At 41.4% G+C, this 12,812-nt stretch overlaps 1 protein-coding gene across 2 annotated transcripts in view; it reads right to left on the reverse strand.

Moving 5' to 3' along the window:
* Positions 1–5,709: 5,709 nt before the first annotated feature.
* LOC115468292 (E3 ubiquitin-protein ligase TRIM39-like) overlaps positions 5,710–12,812 on the reverse strand; it is a 54,819-nt gene continuing 47,716 nt past the window's right edge. For both annotated transcript variants that reach the window (XM_030199917.1, XM_030199916.1), the window contains one exon: positions 5,710–6,339. In XM_030199917.1, the coding sequence (XP_030055777.1) occupies positions 5,813–6,339 (527 nt within the window). In that variant the 3' untranslated portion in view covers positions 5,710–5,812. The remainder of the gene's footprint in view (positions 6,340–12,812) is intronic.

Raw genomic sequence — 12,812 nt, forward strand, 5'->3', positions numbered from 1 at the left:
AGCCACTTACTTTAATTAGAAAATCATCAAGGTAAAATCCACCTTACCAACTAAATTGTCCGACCATGAAAAATTCATTGAATGCTTGGAGCCAACCACTGAGGAATATCCAGCTGACCGAATTTGAACAAATTGCAACTTATTAATGGAGGACACTGTCATCCAAGCGATCAACAAATTCACCAAATCCCACTGCAAACTAGATACGTGTCCTAGTCACTTAATAAAATCTGCCTGTCAACGTTTCACAATAGACCTCACTTCCTACCTAAATTACATGCTCCAACATGGATCCTTCTCTTTGGATAAAGGCAATATATTACTTACTCCAATTCCCAAAGACCAGAAGAAAAAATTAAATGATATAACTAATTATCGCCCAGTCACATCCATCCCTCTTGTAACTAAGTTAATGGAAAGTCTAGTAACTAAACAACTGGCCAATTACTTGAGCAATTTCTCAGTATTACATGCATCCCAATCTGGATTCCGTGCTAATCATAGCACCGAAACAGTTCTTATAACACTTCTGACTAAATTCAAACAAACTATTGCAACTGGTAACAATGTTCTCCTCTTACAATTTGATATGTCCAGCGCGTTTGACATGGTCAACCACGGTATTCTATTAAACATTCTAGAATACTTTGGAATCAGAGGTAATGTACTGAATTGGTTCCATAGTTTCCTAAGTGCAAGAACATATTAACTCCTTCTATAACTCATCATAATATAATCCATAATCGTCTTCTGATGTTCTATTCCCAAATGATATCTTGAATTTACTCTGTCTTTTATAACTCATCATAATGTAATCCATAATCGTACTGTAACCAATTGTACTTCCATCATTCTCAAAGTATTGTAAGCCACACTGAGCCCGCAAATAGGTGGGAAAATGTGGGATACAAATGCAAATAAATAAATCAATATTAGGTGATATTTAAATCGATCATATCATCACCATGGAGACCTGTATGTGGAGTACCTCAGGGATCACCGCTTTCACCAATTTTCTTTAACTTAATGATGTTACCACTGGCTAGATCACTATCCAACCAAGGTCTAAACTCATATATTTATGCTGACGATGTTACGATATATATTTCATTTAAAAATGACATATCAGAAATTGCAGATAAAATCAATCACAGCTTCCAATTAATGAACTCATGGGCGGATGCATTCCAGCTTAATCTTAATACAGAAAAGACACAATGCCTCATCCTTTCATCGCAGTATAATAAAACCAACTATACCAATATAAATATACCAAGTCACACTCTTCCTGTTGTGAACACCCTGAAACTTCTGGGTGTTACAATTGATTGAAATCTTACCCTAGATAGCCATGTGAAAAATGTTACAAAGAAAATGTTCTATGCAATGTGGAAGCTTAAAAGAGTGAAACCTTTCTTCCCAAGGGAGGTATTCCGCAAGCTGGTGCAATCATTGGTACTGAGCCATTTGGACTATTGTAATTCCATCTATGCAGGGTGCAAAGTACAAATCATCAAGAAACTACAGACTGCCCAAAACTCCGCAGCCAGACTCATATTTGGAAAGGCGAAATATGAAAGTGCCAAACCCCTGAGAGAAAAGGTAGATTGGCTCCCATTAAAAGAACGAATTGCATTCAAAATCTGCACCTTAGCTCATGAAATCATTCATGGAGCCCCATCATACATGTCAGACCTAATAGACTTCTAATAAATTAAGAAGGTAATCTCCTCCTGCCTTTATTGTTTACTTAACAAAAACATGAAATGAAGGAGATATAAGAACACAACTAGCATTTTCTATGACCTATTGATCTCATAATCACTTAGATAAAGAGGTGTTGCCTCAAAAACCCCCGGCTACGTATCAAACAAGCTCACGGGGGCTGGGCTGTTTCATCACTGGCAAACACCCCATGTATAAGGTTATTTTACATATATATATCCATTTCTTCTATCGTTAATATTTAAGAGCTATTTAGCTACTTAGCTTTCAAAGAAGTCCCTTGATGTTTGTTTTTTTTCTTTTCTGATTAGACGCCAAGCAAGACCATGACCTACGATGGCCAGCGTTTCGTTACCTGCCTCAGGGTCACATGGTCTTCGTCAATCTCAGCTAGAAATCAAACCGCTCTAACGGACCAGCTTTGAAAGCTAAGTAGCTAAATAGCTCTTAAATATTAACGATAGAAGAAATGGATATATATATGTAAAAAGAATAACCTTATACATGGGGTGTTTGCCAGTGATGAAACAGCCCAGCCCCCGTGAGCTTGTTTGATACATAGCCGGGGGTTTTTGAGGCAACACCTCTTTATCTAAGTGATTATGAGATCTATAGGTCATAGAAAACGCTAGTTGTGTTCTTATATCTCCTTCATTTCATGTTTTTGTTAAGACCTAATAGACTTGCCAGCAAGAAAAACAAAAAGTTAATCGCGCACCTTCTTAAATCTCCACTATCCCAACTGCAGAGGACTGAAATACAAATCAATACATACATCTAGCTTCTCCTACCTCTGCACGCAATTATGGAATGAACTACCAAATACAATAAAAACAACACATGACTTGGCAACCTTCCGGAAGTTACTGAAGACGAACTTGTTCAAAAAGACATACAAAAAGAATCCTTCATAACGACTTGACTCCTAAACTAAACCAGAACCAACAATACTGATGTCTTTTTAATTTGATTACCTTAATCACATTATCTTTATTGAACATTATATCTTATCCTGATCTCACTTATATGTTATGTTTTATCTAATTACTTACTCTTATCTCACTTATATGTAATGTATTTACTTACCCTAATTTACCTGATACTCTTCACAACTTAATTGTAACAATATACTGAACTTCTTATTCTGTTAATGATATTTGATATTACAACATAATGTAAGCTACATTGAGCCTACAAATAGGTGGGAAAATGTGGGATACAAATGCGGCAAATAAATAAAATAAATAAATATTCAATTAAACATAGTAGACAGCTTTGGTATATGTGGCACAGTCCACAAATGGTTTCAAGAATTCCTGAAATCAAGATCTTACAAAGTGAAAATGAAAGGAACCTTATCCTCTCCTTGGTCACCGGATTGTGGTGTCCCTCAGGGTTCTCCACTGCCCATACTGTTTAATGTAACGATGTCACCACTAGGTAACAGACTAGAAACAGCAGGATTCAAACCATTCATATATGCTGACGATGTTACCATATACATAACCTTCAAAAAGAATATTCAAGACATCTTACAAAAGGCAAAACTAGTTGCTCTCACTCTGTTCCCAGGCAGATTTCTAACAGGAGCTGATCATCCAATCAGAGAGCTCTATTTGAATGCAGATTAACATACAGACACTCTAATGGGAATTTTTAGTCAAAAACACTAGATAAACCCTTCGTTTTTGGATCAAACTTCACATTTTTGATCAGACCCATGCCCTAACATTAAGGCTGTAAATATTTCCATCAATGTTTACCCATAAATATGCAAATGAGAACCTTCCAAAAACGGACTAAGTTGCATATGATTTAAACAAATCTGAGCATATGACAACCAAGTACAGACTCCCAGCACCTGAATTCTGCAATTAGATTTAATGCAAATACTTTTAAAACTTATTTTTAGCACTTTTAAAATTTCAGGTGTCAGTGCAGGTCTCCTTGGTATGAATTGCTCATGTGCAGGAATTCATCCTAGTTAAATATCTCCCTGGCAACCCAGGACACCTCCAGCCAACCCCCTGCTCTCCCAGCAGTAAGGTAATCAAATCAAACCAATTTCTACAACTGGTTACATATATAAAAACAAACACAAAAAAAAAAGCAATCAGATTTTCACTTACCAGCTCTTCAACATGTCAGCTAAACTTCCTCTTTTGAAACTACTGTTGAAACCATCAGCCAATGAAATGGCTTTTAGCTGTAGCTATCCCAGGTTACCTGATAATTATGCACACAACATTGCAGTCATGACCTCTTCTCAGTGTATATGATGCTCAGAAAAAAACCCCCCAAAAACTTTGAACCACTTACAGATTTTAACAATTACACTATTTATTTTTTAATTTCTCCCCAGTCTCACTTGCACACCTCCCTTCAAACCTGTTCTCTTTAATTTGAATGTTGTTCAAGCTCACCCTGACTGAAGAGTTCTTCCCATACCAAAGACATATATAGCACTGGTTGTAATCTTTCAAGCAACTTACATAGTAACATAGTAGATGACGGCAGAAAAAGACCTACACGGTCCATCCAGTCTGCCCAACAAGATAAATTCAAATGTGCTACTCTCTTCAGGGCACAGACCACATAAGTCTGGCCAGCACTATCCCCGCCTCCCACCACCAGCTCTGGCACAGACCGTATAAGTCTGGCCAGCACTATCCCCGCCTCCCAACTACCAGTCCCACCTCCCACCACCAGCTCTGGCACAGACCGTATAAGTCTGCCCAGCACTAGTCCCGCCTCCCAACTATCAGTCCCGCCTCCCACCACCAGCTCTGGCACAGACTGTATAAGTCTGCCCAGCACTATCCCCACCTCCCAACTACCAGTCCCGCCTCCCACTTGCAGAGCCTGCCTGCCTCAGTGAATACTGCTGCGCTGCTTTCACTTCTGGTTTGTCATGACTTGAAAAGGGGAGGGCAGGGGAGACGGGAGAATCCCAACTTCAGGTGAAAGATTTTGCAAGTGAGCCTACGGCGCCCTTGAAGGCAGGTGCCCCCCTGCTGTGCTTACCCCACCTCATCGTGTTGGCACAGCCCTGCCCTCCCATCCATGTGCAGTGATTCTCCCCTACATGGCCAGTGACTCTGTCCTTCCTGCCACCCTGCCTGTAAGCCATCCATCTTACCTCAGATCGCAGCAGCGGCAGGCAGGTTGGTCTCATGTCGCCTCCAGCGATCCGTGCAGGCAGGTTGAGCTCATGTCGCCTCCAGCATTCCGTTACCCTCACTAGGGTTCGTAACATCCTGATGTCAGCTCACCTCCAGTGTTCCCTTCCCTCTCAGTGTCCCACCCTCCTCTGACACGTTTGGTCTTTACTCGAGGGTGGGACCTTGAGAGGGAAGGGAATGCTGGAGGAGAGCTAATGTCAGGATGTTACAAACCCAGATAGCCAGAGAATCTTGAGGTACAAATTATTATATAGATAATTTCATATTTTAAACTGTGAAAGTTTTCTGGTTTCCATCTTTACAGGAAAGAAAGAAATCCTCAAACTTTAATATTTCTGTGGCAGTGATTGATTTGAACATGTTTAACACAAATCTGAACAAACTACCACCTCTCACAATCCTGCCAGAGACTTCAGATTAAGGGGTCCTTTTACTAATCAGCGGTAAAAAGTAGCCTGCGGTAGTGTAGGCGTGGGTTTTGGGCATGTGCAGAATTATTTTTCAGCGTGCCTAGAAAAAAATGCCTTTTTGAAATTTTTGCCGAAAATGGACGTGCAGCAAAATCAAAATTTCCGTGCGTCCATTTTGGGTCTCAGACCTTACCACCAGCCATAGACCTAGCGGTAAAAATTTGGGCGTCAGATGCCACTTGGTGTGCATCTGCTACGCGCGTCCACAAATAAAATATTTTCCAGACATGCGTAGTGGACTCACACCAAAAATCACGTGGCCTAGTAAAAGGGGCCCTCAAGAAATAAATCAGGACAGAAGCTGGATTTTATGAAATCATAAGGAAGAGCAGCAGAGCTTCCCAGATTTATTTGTATATAAGACTCTGGTAACATAAGTACAAATTCTCAAGCAGAGAGAGAGAGTCTGGGAATGTTAATCCTGAGTCCTGCTGTTTAATTCCAGGCTGGTACCTGGCGGATTCTCAGAGGAATTTGAGAAAAAGTCTTGAAGAAAGGTCGGAGTTTTCCTGTGAAGGAGTCAGTGAAGGTGAAGAGATGAGATTTATTCTCTGCATCATAAAACGAGACCTTTCCTGCCTCATAGTCCAGCAGAATCCCCACTGCCCGGAGTCTCTCTCTCAGGGGGAGATAGGTCCTAGGGGAGGTGAGGGCAGAGCAACTCTGTTTATTCCACAGCCTCACTGTCCAGAATCCTTCCCAAGGTGACAGTGTGATCATCCCCTTCTTTCTCACAGAGTCTTTGCACACTCCCAATGTCCAGAAAGGATCATCCTCCACCTCCACCTCCCAGTAATGTCTCCCTGAGGTGAAACCCTCACTCCCCAGCACACAGGGACCACAATCAAATCTCTGAGGAGTGTCCGGCACATTCTGTCCTGTGTTTCTCCATCTGACACTTTTCCCATCTTCAGACAGGACGAGATAAGGAGAAGCAGTTTCAGGATCCAGAGTCACATTTACTGCAGAGAAGAGACACATTAATAAACATGAGCAAACACTTCTCATTAGCTTATCACACACCCACCCACTAACCATCATTGGCTCCTCACACACCCACCTCTAACCCTCATTGGTTCCTCACACACCCACCTCTAACCCTCATTGGCTCCTCACACACCCAGCTCTAACCCTCATTGGTTCCTCACACACCCACCTCTAACCCTCATTGGCTCCTCACACACCCAGCTCTAACCCTCATTAGCTTATCACACACCCACCACTAACCCTCATTGGCTCCTCACACACCCGGCTCTAACCTTCATTGGCTGCTCCTGCACCTACCGCTAACCCTCATTTGCTCCTCACACTCCCAGCTCTAGCCTTCATTGGCTCCTCACACACCCACCGGTAACCCTCATTGGCTCCTCACACACCCAGCTCTAACCCTCATTGGCTCCTCACACTCCCAGCTCTAACTTTCATTGGCTGCTCCTGCACCTACTTCTAACCCTCATTTGCTGGTTCTTCAGTCAATCAATTTTTCTATGACAGGAGCTCTGCTATTGGATATTGTCACTTTCCTGCCTCATAGATTTGACTCAGGACATGGGATGACGTCAAAACATTGAAGCCAATTAGGTTAATCTGTTTCCCTTCCCCCACTCAGCCATCATCCTTGTACTCTCAAAACAAAACAAATATGAGCTGCTGCATCCTCCTTGTCATTCTTTATTCTTGGTGGCATTTTTATTTAATCTCACTTATATTTTCAAACATGCCCTCAGATCCTCATAAATTCTCCTCCCAGTGGAAGGGACCCTGTGAAATCATAGGTAAGGTGGGTCCTTGGTCATATAGAGTGAAACATGAGAATGGGAGGGTACAGACCTACCATATAAGCGTTCTGCGTCCGTGGATAGAACGGAAGGGGCTGACAGTAACCCTGGAGGAAGAGTTGGGACCCCAGGTGAGTGAGGTACTAGAGGTAGGGCGACCAGCGATTGGGAAGGACCTAAGGCCTGAGCAGAGGAGGTTGGTAGAGCGCTTACTAGAGGAGTTCCCGCATGTCCTAAACCCTAGGCCCGGGGAAACACATATATTCACCCACAACATTCTTACTGAGCCAGGGAAAAGAGTCAGGCAACAGCCCTACCGGATACCAGTGAGGATACCCCGTCTCATCTGCCCGCAACCTCGGTGCCATCTTCGACTCCTCCCTCTCCTTCTCTGCGCATATCCAGCAGATAGCCAAGACCTGTCGCTTCTTCCTCTATAACATTAGCAAAATTCGCCCCTTCCTCTCCAAGCACACCACCCGAACTCTCATCCACTCTCTCATTACCTCTCGCCTTGACTACTGCAACCTACTCCTCACCGGCCTCCCACTTAGCCATCTATCCCCCCTTCAGTCCATTCAGAACTCTGCCGCACGTCTTATCTTCCGCCTTAACCGATATACTCATATCACCCCTCTCCTCAAGTCACTTCACTGGCTTCCGATCAGATACCGAATACAGTTCAAGCTTCTCCTACTCACCTACAAATGCACTCAATCTGCAGCCCCTCCTTACCTCTCTACCCTCATCTCCCCTTACGTCCCCCGTAACCTCCGCTCTCAAGACAAATCCCTCCTTTCAGTACCCTTCTCCACCACCGCCAACTCTAGGCTTCGCCCTTTCTGCCTCCCCTCACCCCATGCTTGGAACAAACTCCCTGAGCCCATACGCTGGGCCCCCTCCCTACCCATGTTCAAATCATTGCTCAAAGCCCACCTCTTCAATGTCGCCTTCGGCACCTAATCACTACACCTCTTCTCAGGAAATCTCAACTACGCCAACTTGACATTTCGTCCTTTAGATTGTAAGCTCTTCTGAGCAGGGACCGTCCTTATTTGTTAATTTGTACAGCGCTGCGTAACCCTAGTAGCGCTCTAGAAATGTTAAGTAGTAGTAGTAGTAGTAGTAGAAATTATTAAACAGGTTAAAGAAATGTTAGAATTAGGAATAAGAGTTCCTACAACTATGGGATCTTCACAGGACAAACACGGAACCAACTCACATCAAAGGACACACACTAGACATCGTCACATACAAATTCGATCTCAATTCAAACCTTACACTAACAGACACAAAATGGACACCCGCACTGTGGTCTGACCACTACAAAGCAAACATTTCCCTCCAATGGCGAACGAAAAACTCAACGAACAAACTAGAACGAAAAACCTATATCATGAGAGGAAAAATAGACCCAGTAATATTCTGGCAACAGATCTACTATAACGGATGGACAATAAAAACAGATACAAACCAATTCCTCCTAGAATGGGATGAGAGATGCAGATCCATATTAGACAATATTGCTCCAACCCAAACTAGAACCTCACACAGAAAGAATTCAATACCATGGTTCAATGAAGAACTGAAAAAACTTAAAACACAAATCAGAAGGTTAGAACGTGCATGGAATAAAAAGAAAGATGAACCCACACTTAACACCTGGAAACAACTCCAAAGGAAATACAAATATACCATAAGACAAACTAAAAGACTATATTAGAAATCTGTAATTGGACCAAACTACAAGGACACACATAAACTCTTCCAGCTTGTGAATAAACTAATAGATATTACACCAATCACAACTAACAGCAAAGACACACCAGGAGCAGACAATCTCACGAAATACTTCAATGAGAAAATCGTTCAATTGCGACTTAAGATACCTGCCAGTAGTATTGACTATGCTGAACTCCTTGACTGTCTAGACCCAGACCCTGGCATATACCCAGCAGACAGAACATGGACTAACTTCGAAGCACTATCAGAGGATATCATCTCTCAAACGCTCAAAAGATTTGCCAAATCTCATTGCAAACTAGACATATGTCCAAACAACCTTATGACATCTGCTCCCCAACAATTTATAATAGACATAACGAAACACCTGAATTACATGTTACAAAAGGAGAAAGGAAACATTCTACTCACCCACATACCCAAAGACCCAAAGAAAAATGCCAGTGAACTAACCAACTACAGACCAGTAGCATCCATTCCCTTATTAACCAAACTAACGGAAGGAATGGTGACCAAACAACTCACAAACTATTTAAATAAATTCTCAATACTCCACGAATCCCAGTCAGGATTTAGGTCTAACCATAGTACTGAAACAGTACTAACTACACTTATGACTAAATTCAAACAAATGATTGCAACTGGAAAAAACATACTACTCCTACAATTCAACATGTCAAGCGCTTTCGACATGGTTAATCATGGAATATTACTACATATCCTTGAGTACTTCAGAATTGGAGGTAACGTTCTCAATTGGTTTAAGGGTTTCCTAACCACATGATCATACCAAGTGACATCTAACTCGACTACTTCAACCACATGGCTACCTGAATGCGGAGTCCCATAGGGATCCCCCCTCTCACCGACTCTATTCAACTTAATGATGATACCCTTAGCCAAACTACTATCAAACCAAAACCTCAACCCATACATATATGCAGACGATGTAACGATCTACATCCCATTCAAACAAGATTTAAAGGAAATTTCCAATGACATTAACCAAAGCCTCCATATCATGCATTCATGGGCGGATGCATTTAAGCTGAAACTTAATGCAGAAAAACCCAATGCCTAGTACTCACCTCTCAATACAACACAAATTCACCACCATTAACACACCAAATCTGAACCTTCCAATTTCAAACACCCTAAAAATTCTTGGAGTCACTATTGATCGACACCTCACACTTGAGAATCATGCAAAAAACACAACCAAGAAGATGTTTCACTCAATGTGGAAATTAAAAAGAGTAAGACCTTTCTTCCCAAAAACCGTCTTCCATAACCTAGTACAGTCAATGGTGCTCAGCCATCTAGCCTATTGCAACACACTCTATGCTGGCTGCAAAGAACAAATAATCAAGAAACTTCAGACAGCCCAGAACACTGCAGCCAGACTCATATTCGGAAAAACAAAATATGAAAGCGCTAAACCCCTATGAGAAAAACTACACTGGCTCCCACTTATGTTTCAACATAATGGTATCAGTTTATTATATTTTGCTGGATTATATATACACCAATATATTTGTGCAGCTTTTACACTGCAGCAGAGAGAATAGTTTCATTTCAAGCCCCTCTCTCCCCCATCCCTTTTTCTGGGAGCTTCTGATAGCAGGGATAGTTAATTACAAACACTTAACAAAGACAAAAGAGAGATATATAACTCTCTCTGCCCTCCCACCTAAAAGAACTGAACAAAAGCATGACTAAGGTGGGTACCTGGACGCTCATCAGGACATCTCTGAAAACCAAAGACCCAAGAGACCGAAAGTCTGGAATACCCCATTGAAGACAAAGACTTCAGAGGGGAAACTATAAACAGGACATTTGCTTGTCAAAGGTATACCTGCCCCTCCCATCAGCTTTCAGACATGTGCAGAAAGGAAGGACTTATAATGTGGTCATGTGAACAGACTACATTAACCATAATCCCTTGCAAAATATCCAGGACATGCACACACCATGCTTCTCTGCTAACATTATAAAAGGCCTGGAAACAGCCCAGCTCGCTCTCTTGGGACCTGCCTCCTCTTGGGACCTGCCTCCTCTCTTGGGACCTGCCTCCTCTTGGGACCTGCTGCTCTCTTTGGGGTCTGCTGATGCCTTGCTCCTGAAACATGTGCTCATCAATCAGCTGGACCACAGCATGCTTGTAACAAGGACTTGTAAGTTAACCTACCTGCTACTTTGTTCTATTTTATGCACAGATTATCTGTAAAGATCTCTTAAAACCTACCTCTCGTGTGCAATTGTATATTAAATCAACCTTTTTGAAGCTAAAAATACGGTCTCTTTGTGTTCTGAGTATATGGTATCTTTTATATATACTTAATTTATTTAATTTATTGCAATTATCACCTTTGGTGATTGGTGGAGAAATTAATATCCTAAAACTTATAAATACAGCACCTGCTCTTAAATTATAAACAGTGGCGAGTTGCTCTAGAGCTATTTTCCCCAAAATAAATAATTTCTTGTAACAGTAGTAGTAGTAGAAATTATTAAACAGGTTAAAGAAATGTTAGAATTAGGAATAAGAGTTCCTACAACTATGGGATCTTCACAGGACAAACACGGAACCAACTCACATCAAAGGACACACACTAGACATCGTCACATACAAATTCGATCTCAATTCAAACCTTACACTAACAGACACAAAATGGACACCCGCACTGTGGTCTGACCACTACAAAGCAAACATTTCCCTCCAATGGCGAACGAAAAACTCAACGAACAAACTAGAACGAAAAACCTATATCATGAGAGGAAAAATAGACCCAGTAATATTCTGGCAACAGATCTACTATAACGGATGGACAATAAAAACAGATACAAACCAATTCCTCCTAGAATGGGATGAGAGATGCAGATCCATATTAGACAATATTGCTCCAACCCAAACTAGAACCTCACACAGAAAGAATTCAATACCATGGTTCAATGAAGAACTGAAAAAATTTAAAACACAAATCAGAAGGTTAGAACGTGCATGGAATAAAAAGAAAGATGAACCCACACTTAACGCCTGGAAACAACTCCCAAGGAAATACAAATATACCATAAGACAAACTAAAAGACTATATTACAAATCTGTAATTGGACCAAACTACAAGGACACACATAAACTCTTCCCGCTTGTGAATAAAATAATAGATATTACACCAATCACAACTAACAGCAAAGACACACCAGGAGCAGACAATCTCGCGAAATACTTCAATGAGAAAATTGTACAATTGCAACTTAAGATACCTGCCAGTAGTATTGACTATGCTGAACTCCTTGACTGCCTAGACCCAAACCCTGGCATATACCCAGCGGACAGAACACGGACTAACTTCGAAGCACTATCAGAGGATATCATCTCTCAAACGCTCAAAAGATTTGCCAAATCTCATTGCAAACTAGACATATGTCCAAACAACCTTATGACATCTGCTCCCCAACAATTTATAATAGACATAACGAAACACCTGAATTACATGTTACAAAATGGAATCTTCCCGAAGGAGAAAGGAAACATTCTACTCACCCCCATACCCAAAGACCCAAAGAAAAACGCCAGTGAACTAACCAACTACAGACCAGTAGCATCCATTCCCTTATTAACCAAACTAACGGAAGGAATGGTGACCAAACAACTCACAAACTATTTAAATAAATTCTCAATACTCCATGAATCCCAGTCAGGATTTAGGTCTAACCGTAGTACTGAAACAGTACTAACTACACTTATGACTAAATTCAAACAAACGATTGCAACTGGAAAAAACATACTACTCCTACAATTCAACATGTCAAGCGCTTTCGACATGGTTAATCATGGAATATTACTACATATCCTTGAGTACTTCAGAATTGGAGGTAACGTTCTCAATTGGTTTAAGGGTTTCCTAACCACA

The sequence above is a fragment of the Microcaecilia unicolor genome, chromosome 4, assembly GCF_901765095.1.
Source record: "Microcaecilia unicolor chromosome 4, aMicUni1.1, whole genome shotgun sequence".
NCBI classification, from domain to species: Eukaryota; Metazoa; Chordata; class Amphibia; order Gymnophiona; family Siphonopidae; genus Microcaecilia; species Microcaecilia unicolor.